Raw genomic sequence first — 22,670 nt, 5'->3', positions numbered from 1 at the left:
ATGCTGGCCCCGGGAGGCCATGTCGCTGCACAGGGCTCTACCACCAGCGCTGCCTCCCCACTTCAGCATCCAGGGGGCAGAGCCACCGCCGCCGCGCAGAAGGCGCGATCAGGTGGGGTGGGGGGAGAAGGCGGGACAGCCCGCCCATCAGCTGGCCGGCAGGAGCGTGCTGGGAGAGGGCCCGGCAGGCGAATTACCGTATTGACCCGAGTATAAGCCGAGGTGAGTTTTTTAAGCCAAAAATCTTGGCTAAAAAACTTGGCTTATACTCGAGTATATACGGTAATAGAAATGTTAAGTTTGTGACATAACCTTGTAAGTTACAGCCAACCTTCTTAACCTCTGTCATTCTTCATTACAGCAATGAGTGGTTTGAAGCAGCAACACAATTAATGACATCTATTTATAAATCTTCTTTAGCAGTGCCTTCAGATACCACGAACATAACAGCCAGATATTTGGTCTGTGTAATTTGCACAGGGCTGCAATCTTCATAGTGGGTAAGGGTTTGAGAACAGACCTCCTCTGCAGAATTTCAACACAGTCCACTATCCCACTTGGATTTTGTTAGCTCGTGCTTGTGGTGGGACTCACTAACCATTCCATGAGTCCCTTCCCCAAAAATGATTTACTTTATAAAGCTTCTTTAGCAGTGCCTTCAGATACCACGAACATAACAGCCAGATATTTGTTCTGTGTAATTTGCACAGGGCTGCAATCTTCATAGTGGGTAAGGGTTTGAGAACAGACCTCCTCTGCAGAATTTCAACACAGTCCACTATCCCACTTGGATTTTGTTAGCTCGTGCTTGTGGTGGGACTCACTAACCATTCCATGAGTCCCTTCCCCAAAAATGATTTACTTAACTGTTTGGCAACATTCCAGTTACAGCTGTGTTGGAAGAAAACTGGGACAGAAGTGCTAGCACAAGGGGGAAGGGGCTGTGGCTCAGTGGTAGAGCATCTGCTTGGCATGCAGAAGGTCCCAGGTTCAATCCCTGGCATCTCCAGTTAAAGGGACTAGGTGAGTAGGTGATGTGAAAGACTCCTGCCTGAGACCGTGGAGAGCTGCTGCCGGTCTGAGTAGACAATACTGAATTTGATGGACCGAGGGTGTGATTCAGTATAAGGCAGATTCCTGTGTTCAAGAGCATCAACAGCTTCTGTGTGACAGGACGCAGTGGCTCTCTTAGCCTGGCTTGGAACATGGCCACTGCTTCTATGGAGCACTTCATAGATTCAAGCCACAATTCAGTCACCATCCTCTACTGCAAGTACATGCCAGTCCTTCTGCAGTAGAAGTATTCTTTACTACATGTTTATCCCGCCAAGGACCTCGGGGCAGCATACATCATTCTCCTCTCCTCCAGCTGACCTTCACAATGACCCTGTGAAGTAGGATCAGCTGAGAGTGGGGTAAGGCCAAGGCCACCCAAAAAAATGTCATGGTACAGTGGGGACTGAAACCTGAGCCTCCAAGATCCTAGTCCAATTAGGGTTGCCAGCTCCATCTTGGGAAATTCATGGAGATTTGGGAGTGGAGGCTAAGGAAGGCTACAGTGGGACCTCAGCAGGCTATAATGCCATATTCACCCTCCAAAACAGCCATTTTCTTCAGAGAAACTGGTCTTTCCAGTCTGTAGTTGTCATTCTGGTAGATGTCCACACCCCACCTGGAGATTGCCAACCCTAAGTCAAACACATAATCACTAACCAAGCCATTACTATCTGCTTAATCATTTTGTTACTTAATAGTAACAAAATCACATTTTAATGTTTACAGGTTTTCCAAAACAGTGCTAATTATACTATGCCAGCAACTTTAACACAAGACACGTTAACATTCTGAAAGACAGTAAATAATTAGGATGCTGGTCAAGCAAATGGGCACACTAAGGCACCTGTTCTCTTTTTGGCCACTTTCCCAATAATAATATAGTTTATGGTGATGTGCTGTTTTAGGACATAATCAACATTTTTTGTTTCTCTGTGGAAGATTAGCCTTGGTATTTTCACAGCAATTGTGCTGTTCTTCTGCAAGTATCCACAGAGTTTAAATCATCAGAGGAAACAATTGCAGACCAAGTAACTGGCCAGGCCTGCTGAACTGGCATGAGATGAGACCACCTTTTTGTCACATAGCAACGAGTTTAACAAAGTTTAGCTGTCAACTACACAAATGCAAAACTGCCCATAAAATCTGCAGCTCAAACTGAGCAAAATCTTTGACAGAACCACAGTTCTTGCTGAATTCTGGAGCCCCTGACCAGATCCTCTCTGAGGTCCAGAGAAGCCCAGGCCACTTCCAGCTTTTCAAGCCCTATGGTTCCAAACCAATCCTGGCAACCTGTAGGAGGACTGGGGGTGGGAACATGGAGGGCAGCATGCAACGTTGGTGATGCTGCAATATGACTTCCAGGGGAAACCCACAAGTGATGTAGGGTAGCTCCTAAGAATAGCTGGAGCTACCCTACAACACTTCCAGGTTTTCCCCAGAAGAGGTGTAGTGACGTCAGTGAAGTGGCTTTTTCCCCACTCCTGCCCCCATTCTGAGTGGCAGCAGGCAATAAGCAGGAGACCGGCTGGCAGCCCTATTCAACCCCCTAGCCACAACAGAAATAGAAATGATACATGAAAACAAAATCAAAGTCAGACGTTAGTTATGAAACTTATCAAAGGCCAAAGAAATAACTAGTGTCTAAACCTGAGGCCCCTCTGAGCTTGAGGGCAAGGCCAAATGGTCCTCCCAGCCCCCTCTCCCTGCCCCAGCATAGCAGGGAATGTACCTGAATGCTTTTTAGGTTGCCCAGGTATATTTGGTAGCAGAAAACCACATTTAAATACGAACATTAGTATGAAATAAATATATTACAGCCAGATTTTTTTAAACTTGCAAGTACAAATATTTTTACAAGCCCAGGATTAATGTGAAATGTTAACTTCTCTGGAAGGTTTTGTGGCAGGTTTATATTCACACAATAATAATGTGTGGTACAGAGGAAAAACACATTGTGGCTTTCTAAATGATTATTCATAAGGTGTTTTTCCTTCCCTTCCAACTTTTTTTTTTTTGGAGTGGAACAATCCCAAAGCTGACAGAAATTTTGAATTATTACACACCTTACACCCAGTGTGCGCCCGTGTCTTCATTAACGGAGTTGTGGTGCACAGCTCAATGGCTTCTGGCTCATGGAAGATCACCGTAGGAAGAGGCTCCTTCCGAAGAGTTAAGACATTTAGCTTAGTCTTCAACATGGTCTGAAAGTGCTAAGTGACAAAAAGTGAGAGAGAGATTATTAATTTTTTTTTCTTTAAAATGTGTGTGCTTGAAATCATACCAAAACATGAAGGTCAATACTTCTACCTGGCTTATTCTAATAATCAGTGCAGTGACACAGAAATATGGCTGGAAGGAATGAAAATTGCTTTAGAAGAAAGCTACACATGAAGCTACAGGCAGACAGAGATGGGGCCTGGAGTTCTCCCAAAAATTACAACTGATCTTCAGATCAGAGATAAATTCCCCAGGAGGAAACCTAATCTCAAACAGTGAACTCTATGGCATCACATGCCCACTGAGCTCCCTCCTCTCCCCAAATTCTGCTCTCCCAGGTGCACACACACACCCAATCTCCAGAAACTTTGCAAGGTGGAGTTGGCAGCCGTAGAAAACAAAAAGGTGACAAGAGAAATGTGGGCTTTATTTTTTTTACAGGCGCACACATTCAAATACACAATTCCTGTTAAACAATTAAACAAGGCTCTTTGTTCAATAATTTGAACTCCATCAAATTAATCTCTCTGTTCTTCTAATATAGAAATTAAAATTTTCAGTTTTAAAATAAGGGAAAGTGAGCTGATGAATCAGTGTTACAATCTGAATAAAGTATCTTGTCAGAATATAGTACTACTTCATTTTAATTTTATTTATTTTACAAAATTTATATCCCGTCTTTTTGCCTGCACAACGGCAACCAAGGCAGCTAACAAATTAAAGCATACATAATAAAATCCCATTTTGAAACTATTAAAATCATCCTTCCTAAAAAACATCATATTGCATCTCAATATTAACATGCAATAGCTACATATTTCATGTTTGATTGAAATTTATCTTAACCTCATCTAACAATTAACTAGAATATTATGACACTGAGTTCTCTCAACATCTGTTTCTATCACCAGTCCAGAACCTCTACAAAGAAGCAAGATCTACTACTTTCACTTCCTGAAAAACAAATCCTACAGCAAATATCTGTACAATGCCAACTCTGATTATACCAAACCATGTGCTTTAGTTAATCATTTGGTCTCCAGGACTTAAATCTCAGTGTCATCAGTATGCTGATAACACCCAGCTATATCTGTTGATGGGGGGCTGCCTGGATGCCGCCCCAGAAAATCCGGCCAGGTGTCTGGTGCCCTACCTTTCTCACCCTGACCTAACCACAGTGATTCATGCAACAGTCACCTTGAGGCTAGACTACTGTAACTCGCTCTATTTCAACTGGTGCAGAATGTGGCAGTGAGGGTCCTTAAGGGGACCCCTTGAAGAGCACGCATCCAACCAGCGCTCCACCAGCTGCACTGGCTCCAGACTGAATACTGGATCAGGCACCAGATCATTAACCATTAAAGCCCTAAATGATCTGGAACTGTTGTGGGACCGCCTCTCCCAATACTCCCCCATAGAGCGCTTTGTTCAGCTGGTGAAAATCCACTGGTGATCCCTGGCCCAAGGAGCATCCGGCTGTTCTTGACCAGGGCCAGGGCCTTTTCAGCTTTGGCCCCAACCTGGTGGAACGCTATGCCCACTGAGATTCAGGCCCTGCAGGACTTAAAGCAATTCTCCAGGACCTGTAAAACTGAGCATATGGTTGAGGACAGTGACTGGTTTCTTTTATTGCTGCTGCTAATTCAATATATTGGTTTCTAATCTATTTTTGTTTAATGAAAAGATAATCAAATATATTTTTAAAAAGATGATGTCATTGAAAAAGAGCCTTGGTTCACTTACCGTGAAGGCTTCTTCTGCTCGTAGGTAAGAAGGGCGTCTTCATTCAGGGTTATTTTCCTTTATTTGCTAGGGAAGGCAGGATTCAACAAAAATGTAGGCCTTCCGGTTCCCCGGGGGAAATGACCCCCTCCCATCGGAATGCCTCAGTAGTTGAAAAGCTTAAACATTATACATTGGAAAAACTAGTACAATTCAATAGTGGAAAAAACGTCTTTTCCCCATCGATAAATTAGGTAACAAGGGAGATAACGATAGGTGACGACAGAACACCTTAAGGTTAACATGAACGACTTCACTCAAGACACCCTCCCAAAATTTCTCTTTTTTTTTTTTTTTTTTTTTGATGTGCTTCTGGCAGGAATTAGGGAGGGGAAGACGCCCTTCTTACCTACGAGCAGAAGAAGCCTTCACGGTAAGTGAACCAAGGCTCTTTCTCGCTCTAGGTAAGAAGGGCGTCTTCATTCTGGGACCTACCAGAGCTGTAACAGAATTAGGGTGGGAAGTTAGACCTCCTGTACTGCCTGAAGCACTCCCAGGCCAAATGCGGAGGAATCTCTAGAGAAGGTGTCTACCTTGTAGTGTCTAGAAAAGGTGGACAAGGAAGACCAAGTAGCGGCATTGCATATTTGTTCCAGCGACACCCTATGCCTAAAGGCCGTGGTGGTGGCTGCACTCCTCACAGAGTGTGCCGTAATGGTGGATGGAGTTAGCATGCCAGAGTTTTTATAGGCTTGGAAAATGCAGGCCTTTATGGTACTGCTAATTGCTGCCCGGGACATAGCCCCGCCTTTATTAGGCGCTGTCAAGGAAATAAAGAGGCGCTCTGATTTTCTAATCTGTTGAGTTCTTCTTATGTAGATACGTAAGGCTCTTTTAACATCCAAAGAGTGCCACTCTTTTTCCCTTTGGTTGGAAGGGTTTGGGAAAAAGGTGGGGAGAACTACCTCCTGCTCGAGATGAAAACGTGTGTGAACCTTTGGTATAAAGGAGGGATCTGTCCGAAGAACCACCCTGTTCTTATGGAACACACACAACTCTGGCCTTACAGAGAGAGCCCCGAGCTCTGATACCCTTCTCGCCGATGTGACGGCGGTAAGGAAAAGAGTCTTCATGCGGACCCACTTGAGGTCGACAACTCTGAGAGGCTCAAAAGGTGACTTAGTCAGGGCTTGTAATACTGTGCGCAAACTCCAGGAGGGGAACCTGTGAACCACCGCCGGAGAAGACAGTTTAACTCCTCTAAGAAAGGCACAGATATGAGGGTGTTTTGACAAAGGATAACCGGCCACTCGAGGGACTAGGGTGGCTATTGCGGCCAGCTGGCGTCTCATGGTGGAAACTTTAAGGCCAAGCTTTCTTCCGTCTTGAAGAAAAGCCAAAATGTCTGCCGCCCTTGGTTTCAGGGGATCTTTGGTATTACGGTGGCACCACGTAGCGAAAACCTTCCAGGTAGCCCCGTATATTCGTTGAGTGGCTGGTTTCCTAGAAGCCAAGATGGTATCTACAATGCCTGAATTGTAGCCTTGACCTAAAAGTTCTCTCCTCTCAAGTGCCATACGGTTAGTCGATACCACCCGGGGTCCGGGTGGCAAATCGGTCCTTGGGTTAAGAGATCTTGTCTGAATGGGAGTCGCCAAGGTGGTTGGACGGACATCTGTTGTAACGCCGGATACCAAGGCCGTCTTGGCCAGTCCGGAACTACTAGTAGTACCGTGGCTTGAAGAGTCCGAATGCGTCTGATCACCCTGGGAATGAGAGGCAGAGGTGGAAACGCATACAGCAGTCCTGTCGGCCACGGGGACAGGAGTGCATCTGTTTTCTCCGCTCCGACCTGGTGATACCTGGAGTAAAACCTCTTGAGTTGGGAGTTGGCTGGGGTTGCAAACAAATCCACCTGTGGGATCCCGAATCTGATGGTGATCTGATGGAAGATTTCTGAGTGCAGGGACCATTCGGCCTCGTCGAGGTGTTGCCTGCTGAGCCAGTCGGCTTGAACGTTCTGGACTCCCTGTATGTGCTCGGCAGATATCGAAGCCAAGTGGGACTCCGCCCACTCTAAGATCTTGGAGGCCTGCTTGTGTAGGGATGATGACTTGGAGCCCCCCTGCTTGTTTATATGGGCCTTCGCGGCTATGTTGTCCGTCCTGATGAGAAGGTGTGTTCCCACTAGTTGAGGACCAAAGTGTAAGATGGCTTTCCAAATTGCTGTGATCTCTAGAAAGTTGATGCTTTTCTTGAGATGACTGGGTTCCCAGAGACCTTGAGCTGGCTGACCGTGTAGAGTCGCTCCCCATCCCGCCAGACTGGCATCCGTGAACAGCTGGACGGGAGCTTCGTGAATGTATTGCAGTCCCCGAGATAGATTGTCGGGAACCGTCCACCAGGACAGGCTCTCTCTGACCGAGTCCGAGAGGCTGAGGAGCTTGTGTCTTTTCCTGGCAATGTCCTTCTGGAAAGGGCGGAGGAACCATTGTAACGGTCTCGCCCGAAATCGAGCCCATGGTACCGAAGGGATGCATGAGATCATGTGCCCTTGAAGCTTGGCCATTGCCATAAGCCGAAATGTTGGGGCAGATTTTGCTTGTTTTGCCAGTGAAGAGATGGATTCCACCTTCTCTGTAGTGAGGATGAAGGAGTTGGACGTGGTGTCGATGACTACACCTAGATGAGTCAGCCTCTGTGACGGTATCAGTTGACTTTTGCTCCAATTGATCAGGAATCCGTGTTTCTGCAAAATCTTGATCACGATGTTGGTGTGAGTCCGACTCAGCTCCTGCGTAGGAGAACAGATGAGGATGTCGTCCAGATACGGATGTACCTGGACTCCCAGTTTGCGGGCCTCCACCATGAGGGTCACTAGGATCTTTGTGAACACCCTCGGGGCAGATGTTAAGCCGAATGGTAGGGCCCGAAACTGGTAGTGGTCGTCCTGGCAGGAGAAGCGTAGAAACTTCCTGTGTTCCCGGTGAATGGGGACATGGAGATATGCCTCGGTGAGGTCCACCGAGGTCAGGAAGGCTCGGGGAGTCAGCGACTCTGAGATGGACTTTAGGGTCTCCATCCTGAACCTTTTGTAGATGACGAACTTGTTCACCCACTTCAGGTTCAGGATGGCTCTCCAGTCCCCGTTTTTCTTTGGCACCGTGAAAAACACGGAATACACTCCCGAGTAGCGCTGTGAGTACTCGACGGGCTCTATTGCCTGAATGTCTAAGAGGTGGCGAATAGCTTCTTGTGTTCGAAGAAGTTTGTCTTGGCCTAGTGGTTTTGTCTTGGATATGAATCTTGGAGGTGGGGTCGTGCGGAACTCTATCAGGTATCCCTGAGATATGATGGAGGATACCCAGTGATCCGTCTGGGATGACTGCCAGGCCGCCATAAAGCGGGTGAGACGGCCCCCCACCGGACCGATGGGGACGTCATTGCTTGGATTGTTGAGTTCCATACACAGCTCTGTCAGTGGGCTGGGCGGAACGAGGGGATCTGGAATAACGGCCTCCCCTACGAAAGGAACCCTTGTAAGAGTTCCAAGAACCTCTCCGCTGTTCACCACGAAATCTCTGTAGTGTGTGGGAGGAACGAAAGGGACGAGAGTAGGATTTTTGATCTCTCCTATAGCTCTTAGGAAGAGCTTTCTTTTTATCCCTAGTCTCGACTAAGATAGGGTCAAGCTGGTCACCAAAGAGCTTCTTACCTTGGTAAGGAAAGCCCATTAGATCGGATTTGGAATGATGGTCCACTTGCCAAGGCCTAAGCCAAAGGGCCCTCCTGGAAGCCAGTTGAGTAGCGATGGCTCTGGCTGAGAAGGAAAGGGTATCTAGGGAAGAGTCTGCCAGAAAGGTGACTGCCCGTAGGATCCTGGACACTCCCTCCTGGGCTTTCTTATTCCTTTCTGGAATGAGTTGACGTAGTTTGCGTGTCCAGACTATAGCTGCTCTGGATACTAAGGCCGATGTGATAGAGGCGCTGATGGCTAAGGCAGAGGCTTCGTGTGCCCTCTTGAGGGAGATCTCTGCCTTCCTATCAAGAGGATCTCTGATAGAGCCCATGCCATCCCTGGCCACTACGTCATTGGAATGCAAGGCACAGATAGGAGCTTCCACCACCGGGGGCTTAAGCAATTGAGCCGAGGTGGGTGCTAGATCATAGAACTTCTTAGCTATAGCCGGTGCCTGTCTATTTGCTAATGGTTTTTCCCATTCTGCAGTGATTAGGGATGTGAAGTAGTCTGGAACCGGGATCACACGAGAAGGGTTGTTATGTCTGTGAAAGAATTCTTTTGATCCTTTCAGTGAATCAGAGGCTTGGGGTTCCTGTGTCTCAGACAGGTCCAAAGCTTCTAGAGTTTTTACCAATAGGGAGGGGAAATCCTCCTGAGGAAAGAGCCTCAGCTGTTTTTCTTCTGGTTTTGGAGGGTCCCCCTCTGGGGAGGAATCCTCCTCCTCCTCCTCCTCCCCATTGTCCTCCTCTGAGGAATCTGGGGGAGACTGGGGCTGAACGACTACCCTCCCTCTGGTCTGGCCATAGGCTTGGGCAGTAGCTTTCTCATTCCCATGCCCCTTATGTCTGTGAAGGGAACTGGGTCCCTCTAGAGGGTCCTGGTAGTCCTCCGCACCTCTAACAGAGGGGGTGGGGGTAGCCTGAGCCGCCTGGAGCCCATCTACAAAGACACTTCTAATGAGCTCCGTGAGCTCCGCTCTTAAGGCAGCTAGCCCCCCTTCGCTGGAAGCCCCCGCGAACGCTGGTACATTACCAGAAGCAGCCCCCTGCTGTGCAGCCATCGATCCATGGGAAGCCTCACTGCCGCTGGAAAGGACCTGGCTAGCAGCCGCGGCGGACATGGAGGGCCCGGCCGGCTCCAACGGGTCCGCGGAGCGGACGGCATCCTCCGAGGTAATTGGCGTCCGGCTAGCAGCCGCGCCTGGCGTCCGGCTAGCAGCCGCGCCTAGCTTCACGCGCTCCGCCACGGACATAGCGGCTGGAGCGGAAGGCGGCCGGCTAGCAGCCGCGCCCGAGTCCCTCTTCTTCTTCTTCTTTGTCTCCTCTTTTGGGTCTGTCTTCCCCTTTCGCTTGGGATTCTTCCCTTTAGGGGGACTAGAGGAATCCCGGCAGCTCGAGGCTGCCGCGACAAGGAGACCCGGGTCCAAGTCAGTGGGAGAAATAAATTCGTCCTGGCTAGAAGCCGCCATTTTGTTTTGGCGGGAAAGGACGACTCCAACCCTCCGGGCCCCACACAAGACGCAACAAGGAGACAGATAACAGACAAAGACAGAATGCACAAAGGTAAGAATAGAAGAAGGGGGGGGAAACACGAAGGGGAAAGACTTTGTATTTTAAAAGATTCAAGAAAAAATGGCGGAGCACCGCCACAAACCTGCTTCCCTGACAAAGGCAGGAAACAAAACTGAGGCATTCCGATGGGAGGGGGTCATTTCCCCCGGGGAACCGGAAGGCCTACATTTTTGTTGAATCCTGCCTTCCCTAGCAAATAAAGGAAAATAACCCTGAATGAAGACGCCCTTCTTACCTAGAGCGAGAATAAACTATTATATATATTTCTCTAAAGGTTATCATGATTAAGGTAAACCAAATATGTTTATAGATATAAGAAGGCATGTTTGGAACAACATCATCTAAGTATGCTTCTGTTGGGGACATAATTGATGGCGGAGAGTGACTTATTCCCTTTTTATATTTATTCCAAACTTTCAAAAGTGCTGGTTTAATGTCACAATCTTCCAAGGGTTTTCTTGATTGAAGATAGGATGTTGAGGTCCATAACACCTGGTTTCCATTGGCTGGCCCAGCCTCTGCCATTCTCCCACAAATTGGTATGAATATCACACTGTTGCTGCTATAGTTGGAAGTGCCCGGTTTTTATTTGCTTTGTAAATATTATGTATTTATGGATGATTTTAACCTATTTTAAAAGGTTGTGAGCTGCTCTGAGCCTGGCCTTGGCTGCGGAGTGGACTCTTTGGCGACTGCAGAGGGACCTGTCAGCGCCCACCAAGGAGGGCACCCCTGGACTGTAACAGGCGCTTGACTCGGTCCCTGTGCCTCACAATCCCTGAGTGGTTCTGGCAACCCTGTCCATCATGGCCCCCTCACCTCCCCACAACACCTCCAAAGAACACACCACAGCATGGTTGCTGAGGATGCTGATGCATTTGTGGCCACTGACAGCCAAAGCCAAAGCAAAATACTTTTTCCTGCCATCAACCACATAACAAAACCCTACAAGGAGTGGATTAGGGGTGTCATAGTTATGCCACGCCCAGTCACCCTGGCGCAGACACATGTCAGGATTGCTCTACCCATGTCAGCCAAGAGCTAGCACACCTTGTTGTCATAGAAAAGGATTATTATTGACAGTTGCTGTTAGAAACAGAAAATAAAGAGATGTCTTCCTTCAGGCTTCTTAGTGTATATCCTTCCAATTATCACAAAGCAAAACCAACCATTTTCAAGCCTGCAGAAATGAAATTACATAAATATCAGCACGCAAGCACAGAAGATTTGCTTTGCTAAAATGCAGCGCTTTTAAATTACTTTGCACAGCATATGTCTGCTATAATGATACATCGTTATGACAGATGTTCAAAGTGAAAACACTCTACAGTTTGTTATAGTTTCACATAATTATTTAAGTAATGTGAAAAAAGCCTTGATCAACTAAGTTCTTATTATACCATGTTAACAATGGTACAATTAGGAAAATATCGGTGCATAAAGTATTAACTTTGGAAGTCACCTTGGCATCTCTTGGAATTGGCATGCAGAGGTAATACACATTGTTTAAATGATTACTTCACACCACGAGGCTATCAAAACAGTGTTCTAAAAGATACTCAGGAGAAAGGCAGGCATATAAATATTTAAAATAAGATTTTTAAAGTTAATAAAAATCCAATAGAACCAATAAAACATACAGCAATAAACCACAAAACTACTGGGGTGGGGAGCAACTGTCCAATTTGTCTTAAATTGTCTAAAGACACATGCCTAGTTCAAGTAGGAGTTACTCTACTATATGTAATTTCACATTAAAGGTAAATATTAAGCAGAAATGATTTTGTAGAATTATCTGCTTAGGAAATTTGTCAAGCATTAACATTGAAGCAAAAGGTTGCAACCATGAGGGGGAGTTAGTTGTGAATTTTCTGCATTGTGCAGGGGGTTGGGCTAGATGACTTTGGTGGTTCCTTCCAACTCTATGATTCCAGACCTTTTATTGGGACCTCAGGGGATGGTGGAAGGATGACTGCAGTGTAGCATCTAATTCCTACTGACACAAAACCTCACATAGTGACAAAACAGGGAATCACATCTTGACATCCAAGATCTGCCTTGCCCACAAGTCTTAAATACAACATCTGAGTCTATTAACCTTTTATCTGTGTAGACTTTGTTTTAATTTCTAAGTGAGTAGTAGACATGCAGCAAGGCTCAATAAAGCATGCCATCTGTAACAGATGCTGTAAAGGGGCTAGGATTGCAAAGTAGTGAATTTTAAAATAGCACTTTATATGCATGCACAAAGACTTGCATTTCATATCAAGCTACTAGATAAGAGTTCTTTATGCTGTCAAGTCAAAACAATGGACTCCAAAGAAAGGGAATCTTCAGCAAGGGAAAGCAAGAGAAGCTACTTCAGTTTCAGGGTGGGAAGCAACTTTAGCATGGAATAAAGAGTATTCAAGGGAGGATTTACATGCCTGTTACTTTCATCTGGACAATGTTTCTAATCTCTGCATGGATTCTACATTCTAGTATATATCTCCAGTCCAGGATAATATGTCTGGAAAAGAGCCAAGATGACACAGCAGTACCTCAGTATTTCACTCTTAACTACTTAATGGTGCAATCTCTAAAGGAATCTCTCTCTACTGTAAAAATGTAAGTTTAATACTCATTGGAGGAGGGATTCTCCTCCAAAGTGTCCTGCAGGTGCCAATTTGTTCAGTATTTTGTTATTTTTATTTAAGGCCCAAGAGCACTGTAAATATCTTTCATCCTCAGCAACTATTTAAGTATTCTGTTTTCAGCCAAGAAGCACAGTCACTGGTTGTCATGGCTGAAAGCTTATTACAGTAGACACAAAAATCTTTTTAAAATGAAGAAAAAACCCTATTTCTAAAACCAATTCTTGCCAATTATCACCATGCACAACTATAACATTCTTCAGATCTTAGAAAACAGAATTATATAGAATATTTGTATATAGTGAAGCAGACGTGTCTTTTACTTAATAGTATGTTCTTTCTGAAGTATGCCAAACTAGCTTGGTAAAAATAAAGTTAGTCCCCTGTGCAAGCACTGGGTCATTACTGATCAATGGGGTGATGTTGCATCACGACATTTACTAGGCTGACTATGTTTACAGGGTGGTTTGCCATTGCCTTCCCTAGTTGTCTGCACTTTACCCCCAGCAAGCTGGGTATTCATTTTACCGACCTCAGAAGGATGGAAGGCTGAGTCAACTTTGAGCCGGCTACCTGAAACTGACTTCCATCGGGATCAAACTCAGGTTGTGAGCAGAGCTTTGACTGCAGTCCTGCAGCTGACCACTCTGCGCCACAGGGCTCCTTAAGCCATAACAAAATAATACAGGCTATCAGCTTAGCCCCCACAAGGCTATTGGTTCTTGTAGGTTATCCGGGCTGTGTGACAGTGGTCTTGGTATTTTGTTTCCTGACATTTCGCCAGCAGCTGTGGCAGGCATCTTCAGAGGAGTAACACTGAAGGACAGTTTCTCTCAGTGTCAAGTGTGTAGGAAGAGTAATATATAGTCAGAAAGGGGGGGTTGAGCTGAATCATTGTCCTGCAAAAAGTATCAAAGGTAATGTGCTAATCATTGTCCTGTAAGTATCAAGATAATGTGCTAATCAGGGTGTGATATGTTAATATGGAACTATTGTATCCTGAAGTGATCTGTTAATGTGTGAAATCCAAAGCTAATCCGCATGGCTATTGTGGACTGTAGTCTTTGTTAGTCTGGAGGTTTTCAGGACAGGAAGCCAAGCCTTATTCATTCTTAAACTTTCTTTTCTGTTGTGCTGATGTTTATGAATTTCAATGGCTTCTCTGTGCAATCTGACAAAATAGTTGGTAGAATTGTCCAGTCTTTCTGGACAATTCCAGAAAGGTTCCAGACTGTTTCCTCTCAAATCATTTGCAGGTTCTACAGCATATGCAAACAACTAATAAGCGTTCATGCAGTTTCTTAGCCTCAGAGCAAAGATATGGGATTGGATCCAAGGCTATCCAACTGTTGGCATAAGTGGTCTACCGTTGGAACTACTATTACCATTGCACTAAGAAAACTTCATTGTATAGGCCCTGCAATTAAGAGGTCAATCAGAGGAGAAATTGTGAGTTCCATGAGTGGAGCTCAGTTTGTCAAATATATATTCCCTGTGTGCGATATGTGCCAAGTTCCTTGGTATCCTCTCTCTGCCATGTTACAATATGAAACACAGTGTTGATCCATGGAGGGAGCACTGCTAGACATGACCTGTGAAGTATTATCTTCCAAATACAAAGACCACATACTCAGAGGACTAATAATCTTTGGACTTTCATCAAGTACAAAGTATGCAAGCACCAAGGCTATTTGAAAAACCAAGCAGAAGGAGCTGGGCATGAAATTTCTTATGTGATAATTGCCATGAGTTTAAGCAGCAGCAAATGGGGCCGTCACCCAGTTGGCCATGATGATCAAGCAACATGTTTTTAAAAACCCTGCTGTGTTGAATTTGCTGTGTTGTTATAGGACAGAATGAAGAGAGACATGGGTCTAGAATGTAGAAAGACATGGTTCTAGAAACCTATACAGTCTTCTACTGTATAGGTGACCATGTCTCCACAGCCACTCACCATTTACAGTTTACTTTTTTGGGTGGAAATAGTTTACTTTCTGGAGGCAGAAAAAATGTATGCCAGCAATGTATGCCAGAATGTATGCCAGAAATGTACTCCAATGTGAGAGCCAGTGTGGTGTAGTAGTTAAGAGTGTTGGACTAATATCTGGGAGACTCGGGTTCAAACCCCCACTCGTGCTATGGAAGCTCACTGGGTGATCTTCGGCCCATCACATTCTCTAAGCCTAACCTATGTCAAAGGGTTGTTGTGTAGATAAAACGGAGGAGAGGAGAATGGTGTAAGACGCTTTAGGTCCCTACATAATACCATACTTGTGGGGTAGAAAAACACCCCAAAGAATAAGCATTGGAAATTATTAATTTTAGATGTTTTCTGGTTCTTGTAGGTTATCCAGGCTGTGTAACCGTGGTCTTGATATTTTCTTTCCTGGCGTTTTGCCAGTCTGCAGTATCTTTCATGTTCTTTTATCCTTGTTTGCAGACTTGGCCCACCTGAGAAATCAGCAGTGGCTGAACATGGACTGACCCAAACAGGACACAGGGTCTTATTCCAAGACACTGAAATACTGGACAATTCTACCAACTATTTTGTCAGATTGCACAGAGAAGCCATTGAAATTCATAAACATCAGCACAACTTTAACAGAAAAGAAGAGAGTTTAAGAATGAATAAGGCTTGGCTTCCTGTCCTGAAAACCTCCAGACTAACAAAGACTACAGTCCACAATAGCCATGCGGATTAGCCTTGGATTCCACATGTTAATAGATCACTTCAGGATACAATGGTTCCACATTAACATACCACACCCTCATTAGCACATTATCTTGATTCTTACAGGACAATGATTTGCACATTACCTTTAATACTTTGCAGGACAATGACTCAGCTCAAACCCAACCCCCTTCTGACTATATATTACTCTTCCTACACACTTGACACTGAGAGAAACTGTCCTTCAGTGTTACTCCTCTGAAGATGCCTGCCACAGCTGCTGGCGAAACGTCAGGAAAGAAAATACCAAGGCCATGGTTACACAGCCCAGATAACCTACAAGAACCAATGAACTCTGACCGTGAAAGCCTTCGACAATATTTAGATGTTTTCCTTTACAGTTTATGGAACTTTATGTTTTGGTGTTTAATATCTGAGGTTCAAACATAGCTTTTTTTTAAAAAAAAAATTAAGATAGCTTTCTAAGGAAACCACACTGATTTGAATTATTCAATATGCAAATGGAGAAGAATCCTGGTACCAAACTAGTACCTACAACGGACTTTGTTAAAGATGTGTCTGGTTGGCTACTTGTTGAAGGAAGCATGCTGCCTTTAAACGGACCTTTATGCCAATTTAGCACAGTGATTCTTAGCATCATTTAAGGGATTTGGTTATCAAAGGAATTTCTTGTTGTACCAGAAATTAATCTTGCAACCTTTAGCATTAGCTAAAACTGTAACAGAATCTAGAGTAGAATGGACAGTTTGATGCCTCTGGATAGTGGCCTGCTCAAATAGTGAATGTATTAAACCTGGCTCCGGAATGTCTCGTCTTTGGCACTAAAAGAAGAAAGTATTTCACAGTTAGCCAATTTACTTCAGAGCACTGCCTGTGCATCTAATACCCTTACCCCATGCCCTAATCTAGGCTGCGGAAATGATGTCTAGGTGGTTTGCCAAAATTATACATATTTGAAAGCCATTCAAATCTGGACATAGTCCAAGAAACCCTCGGAATAGTGAATACAGAATATTTACAGAACAACTGTTTAGAAATAAACAAGATGTATTTCGATTTCATATTTGAATGTAATAAAACCAACCCAGGATTGAGAAATGTATCTGGTATATCCATCTACAGACAAGAGAGTTGAATCTTTCTCTGAAGAACCCCAGCACTTTCTCAATGAGCTTGACTTTATATCTAGAGTTACAGCTGCAATAGCGTTTCATGATTATGCCAACCGCATAAGAGGTTTTCTGCATACATTGCTGAAATTACCAATTTCCTGGAATGTGCTGCCTCCATCACTCATTGGCTCACACAACCATGGCTCCCTGAAGAAGGAGAATAATCCTGTTCTGGGTGACTTCCAAGTTGTTTTAATGAGATTTGCAGTTCATAATCTTTTTAAAAGTTTATGATCATTTATAGTTAATAAACTTGAAAGCAGATACCCTCACCATTATTCTGTAGTGCTGTTGTGTTACCAGACTGTAACTAGGCTTCTAGAATTTTAATGTCCAATTTTTGACACTGTTTTTATGATCTGTGTGATGTCAGGGTAGATGTTCAAAATTACCCCTTCTAGACTTAGATAGAAACAAAAGAAAACCTGTGTTTTATATATGAACAGCAAGGACTTCATTTGGATAGACCGAGTAAGAACAGCTGTTTATTAAAATCATAAACTTTGTTGGAACTAGCTCTTCAACACCATACACCCTATACAGTTTATTTAGTTCAGAGATTCTCAGTTCAGCTTATACTGTCCATTCAGCAGTTCTGCCAGAAACTGATTTCGCAACAGGACAAGTTTCCTTATTCATAAACAAATCATTAACATTCTTGACATAAATCCATATTTTGCAGCAATTCCCAGCTATGATCATGCTTTACTACATTTGTTTGACCTATCACAAATGGCAGTCTTGTCTCATATAGACCCACCTTCAAACAATCAGGCCACAAATTATGAACTGTGAGAAAGTGGTTGGTGTGAAGCGCTTATACGCGAACAGCAGCCTCATTATGCAGGGTGCAATCCAATGGGAAGCGCTCCTGCTCAAGCTACCACTTTCCATATTCCCAAGCAGCTCCTATTTATTTCAAAATGGGGTCAATTGAGAACTACCAGGTGAATAACACCCCAGAGCTATTCATTGATTGCCTACCATTCAGTTAGTAAATCCACAAGTATATACTAAAATGGAGTTGAATTCTTGATTAAAGGACAAATTAAGACATCCTTGTTTTCTTGCTCTCTTTCACCAACAGGAAGACTGTTTGTCCTACGCACATTTCTAAATTTTTGGAAAAATTACAGTCTAATTTTTGAACAGTTAGTGACAAATTATTTCAGCCACAGTTACTGTGAAATGGAACGGAGTGAGGCTGACAACTTAACCCTTCCCCAATCCAAAAGCACTATTATGTATGTTAAGATACTGTACTTCCAGCAAATCACAGTTATAGCAATGCCAAGTTTTCAGTGTTTCAGTAAGTGGCTTACAACAACTTTGAGAACTAGTTAGTGAGGTCTAGCGGTGAGTATCAACTAGGATCTAGGAGTCCCAGGTTCAAATCACACCACTCCGCCTCAGACGCATGCTGGGTGACTTTGGCCAAGTCAGCTAAAATGACTAAACTAAGGCTATTGTCACATCATGAGAAGACAAGGCTCACTGGACAAGACAATAATGCTAGTAAAAGTTGAAGGCAGCAAATAAGAGGAAGACCCAACATGAGATGGGTTGACTCAATGAAGAAAGCCATGGCCTTCGTTTTGCAAGACTGCCATAAGTCAGAAATAACTTGACAACACATAACACACACATACATAGCTTAACCTCTCTCAAGTTGTTGTGAAGATAAAATGGAGGTGAGGAGAACAATGTAAGCTACTTTGGATCCCCAGTGGGGAGAAAGGTAGGATATAAACAAATAAGCCAACCAAACGACCTCTCCTGCTACACAGAAACAAACAACAAAACAGCAGCACCACAGCAAATTACATATTGGATTGGTCCTGGACTCATTCTAGCTTCTCCCAAAGGTCTAGGTTGTGAGCCAAGAGATTTTTGGATCTTTGCCTTCAGCTCCTGCACCTCTGGCCATGCCCAAGCTCCATAGGGGCTGAAAAGGAAGGAAAGGAACCTCAGCAAGATGGTGCTGCCAGTAAAGGTGTTCCTCTACTCTTTTGCTCCCTGCTTGGACTCCAAACATTGTTTCTGCTTGTCCTGGGCCTTCTCTTGTGGGGCCAATATTCCATAGCGGGGTATGTTTTTTCAGTGTTACAGCCTTCCACCCATACAAGTCTAGGATCATTCTTTCAACAACTGAAGGACTGCCTCTCCCTGCATGTTCCTGTGAGACTGCTCTGCTCTTCCCATCAAGGTCAATTATCAGTTCCTCCATTGTGTAAGGCATGTTCTATCATTGTCTAGTCTCAGGCTTATGTAGTGTCTGTCCCATGCCTCTGGAACAACCTTCTGGAGAAGGTCAAGGGGGCGGCTCCTAACCTCCTGGCTTTCCAGTAAGGATGCAAAACAGCTATTCGAGAGAGCTCTTGGGGCAGCCTGAACCTTGCTAAAAGGGGCTTGTTGGGGCATTTTGTGTTTTTCAAAAAATTCTTGTTTTTTAACGTGTTTTAACATTACCATTTTTTAAATAGTTTTGTATGGATTTTATATTGCTGTTACTTGCTCTGGGTCCTGAAATACCTTAGAGAAAAGTGGGTATATAAATATTTTACATAAATGCATTAATTTCAGTGAGATGAAAAACACCTGGAGCAAGATCGCTATGCAGAAGAGGGCTACCTCTGCAACAAAGATGGGAGTGTATAGAAGCAAGGATACAGATTTTTGAAAAAGCACACGTCTCTTTAAATAGCCTCATTGCTGATACTATTAATGCAGTAACATAGCTCACAATTTGTTAACCAAGTCGTTCCATCTTTTAGGTGGCCATGCTCCCTTTCAGACTATGCAGATCCCTAAATAATGGATTGCAAGTTACCCCTTTGTTAACTATCACACCAGACTCTTTTCCTTCCTAGTGATTTTATGGATATATGTACTGCAAAAGTAAGTGGCTTAGAAAACACATCATTTAAGTATCCAGATCTATAAATGGCAGTCTCCAGTGGCCCAACTGTTTTAGATACCTATTGCAACAATAGGTATATAATTGAAAGACTGGGGGGGTGTCATTAAGTTGCTGAAAGATAACTCTAAACTGAGAACACAATTACTATATTCAGACTTTACAAACAAATCCCAGTTTATTCTGATGAGAATGAGCCTCATTTTTTTCCAGTTCAGAATTAGATATATGATGTTAGAAACAGAAAGACCCAACCAAAAGACGGGATGCCACATTTGTACCAAGTGAAGTTTCTTGGTTATATTCAAGAGCAGCCCCATATACAGCATGTTTACAAAAACATGAATCAGCATGCCCAGATCAGAACCAACTAAAACAAACAGCAATATCTGCACCAAATGCAGCTGGTAAAGGGCATTTTGATACCACATAAGCTTGTTCCTCCATCAATAAATTATGGCTTATTTAGCAAGGCTCCCAAATACTTCACTGAGTCAAAGATTCAACACATCCAAGGTTAGACAAGAAATCCATTCCAGTACCAGACGCACCATCTTCTTATCTAGGTTTAGCTTGTTCCTCCTCAGCCGTTTGACCATGGCAACCAGACACTGGCCAAGGATGAAGACAGTTGCTTCTGGTGTGCATGTGTGTTAACTGCCATCAAGCCGCTTCTGACTCATGGCGACCCTATTAATTAATTAATTCCAAATATGCTATCATTAACAGCCTTGATCAGGCCTTGCAAACTGAGGCTTCCTTTATTGCTGATTTTCTTCTGAAATTCTCTCGTATGCTTCTGTGTGTGTGTGTGTGTGTGTGTGCGCGCGCGCGCCATCAAGTCACAGCTGACCTATGGCAACCCTGTCGGGTTTTCAAGACAAGAGACATTTGAAGGTGCAAAACTAAATTCCGTGTCAAAACCCTGGCAGTCCTTGGAGATTGCCCATCCAAATTCTAGCTAGGGCCAAGTCTGTTTAGCTTCTGAGATCTGACAAGACCAGGCTAGCCTGGGCCTATCCAGATCAGGATCCAGTAACCAATGTACATTTACAATATGATCTCTGTCACATTCCTGCACTGGGCCTGTGTGTTCTCACACATGCATTGTGTTTTTGCCTGCTTGTAAATTCATGTTTCCTCTTCTTGCCACCACCCCAAGGTATAACGCCCAGCCTCTTCATAACCAGCACTTTAGAGTACACTGGAAATGCTGCCTCTGAGAAAATGCAAAGGTCAGAGCTTCCAATTATCTTAGCTCCCCCTGTGCATGAATGTCCTTAGCATGTAAGAGCAGTCTTAGCATTGGGATTTCAGACAGTTAGCTTTCTTAAACAGGAAAGAAGCTTTATTACGAAAGATTAAACTAGAGCACATACATAGAAAATATCCACTGAAGTAGGCGAAAACACTCCTAAGAAAATAAAAGGAAAACATATATCGAACTGAGTTACATTATGCTAGTTAACTTCAGATGGAGCAAACGCATCCCCAGTCACTGCATCTGGGTGAAGTGTTTGAACCCAGAACACTCTCTCTCCCTGACTGAACATTATGATGCCCATCCATCAGATCCCCTTTGGCAGGTAGGCCCAAAGGGCTGGACCACAGTTCCTGTTTTCCTGACTCTCCCCTCTTGGGAAAATAAACCATTTGCCATGGGTTAAAGCTTTGCTGTAATCTATGGAACACAAGCGGATTTTCTTCTGAAATTCTCTAATATACTCCAGTAAAAAATGTTAATTTGCAATATAATCTCTAGTGCCTCTTCCTTTTCTGAATCCAGCTTGAACATCTTGCATTTCTCATTCCATATATGGTAAAAATCTTCATTGTAACATTTTGAGCATCACTTTACTCGCATGAGAAATTAATGCGATGGTCAGACAGTTGCTGCAGTCCTTGACATTTCTTTTTTTGGAATTGGAATGTAAATTGACCATTTTTAGTTTCTGGACCACTGTTTTGTTTTCCATATTTGTCGGAATATTATTATTAAGACTTTGATGGACCCTGTTTCTGTGGCTTGAACTAGCTCAATTGATATGCCATCTGCTTCTGGTGATTTTTTCTCCCAATTTCTTTGAATGCAGGTTTCACTTCTCTTTCTAAAACTGCAGGTTCTTCTGTGAAATATTCTGTTTCCCTTTAACTACTGCTTACACTTTGTTTTACATAGGCTTTTTTGTGATGATATTTTATATTTGTTGTAAGTCATCCTGGATGTTCAGTTTGTATGGAAGGGTAAGATAAAAAAAAATTCAAATAAGTAAAAAACAAACAAACCTTACAATCCTTGCATTCAAGTTCCTAAGTCTATACACCCCTTCCATTTTATTGGAAGGAAGTATGCTTAGGTGCTTAAATTCATTGTGCGATTTTGAAAAATGTATTATGAAAGTATATGATTTGGGTTCCAAAGTGCTCTTTAGGGCCTGGATCTTAAGTGCTCTTTAGGGCCTGGATCTTAAGTGCTCTTTCCACTCACAATAGGTACTTCCGCTCATATAAGACAAGGAGATTCCTCCCGATTTCCCCCTTCTCATCCAGAACCCATCTTCAACCCACATGGATCACTAATGGAAGAGCATAAGACTGCAGCAGAAGGGGGGAAATTGGGAAAGTCACCATTTATGCATAGGATCCAACCCTAGGCTTTTAACAAAGGGAATACACCACAGCTTCTCTGCTCTGTCTTCTCTTTCAACAAATGATAGCATAAAAATTAAGATTCATGTACAATGCTTTCTTCTACTCAACCTCATGTCCTATTAATGAATGCAAGAAAAATACATTGCAAATATTAATTTTTCTCACAAACATATTAATATAAGTCTTCAAAAGAAGTGCCAACTCAAGTCAGTACAAAGACTCTAATGGACTTTTAACAGGTTGAGAAGTACCAGAACTTTCTACAACAGAAGCCAGTCACTTCTTCTGCATTCCTA

At 43.7% G+C, this 22,670-nt stretch overlaps 1 protein-coding gene across 1 annotated transcript in view; it reads right to left on the bottom strand.

Moving 5' to 3' along the window:
- PID1 (phosphotyrosine interaction domain containing 1) overlaps positions 1-22,670 on the bottom strand; it is a 122,418-nt gene that overhangs the window by 61,534 nt on the left and 38,214 nt on the right. Inside the window, exon 2 of the mRNA XM_056849749.1 lies at positions 3,120-3,266. Coding sequence (XP_056705727.1) covers positions 3,120-3,266 — 147 coding nt within the window. The remainder of the gene's footprint in view (positions 1-3,119; positions 3,267-22,670) is intronic.

Source organism: Euleptes europaea, chromosome 5, assembly GCF_029931775.1.
Source record: "Euleptes europaea isolate rEulEur1 chromosome 5, rEulEur1.hap1, whole genome shotgun sequence".
NCBI lineage: Eukaryota > Metazoa > Chordata > Lepidosauria > Squamata > Sphaerodactylidae > Euleptes > Euleptes europaea.
Note: the sequence above shows the minus strand (reverse complement) of the source record. Positions and strands in the feature narration are given on the sequence as shown.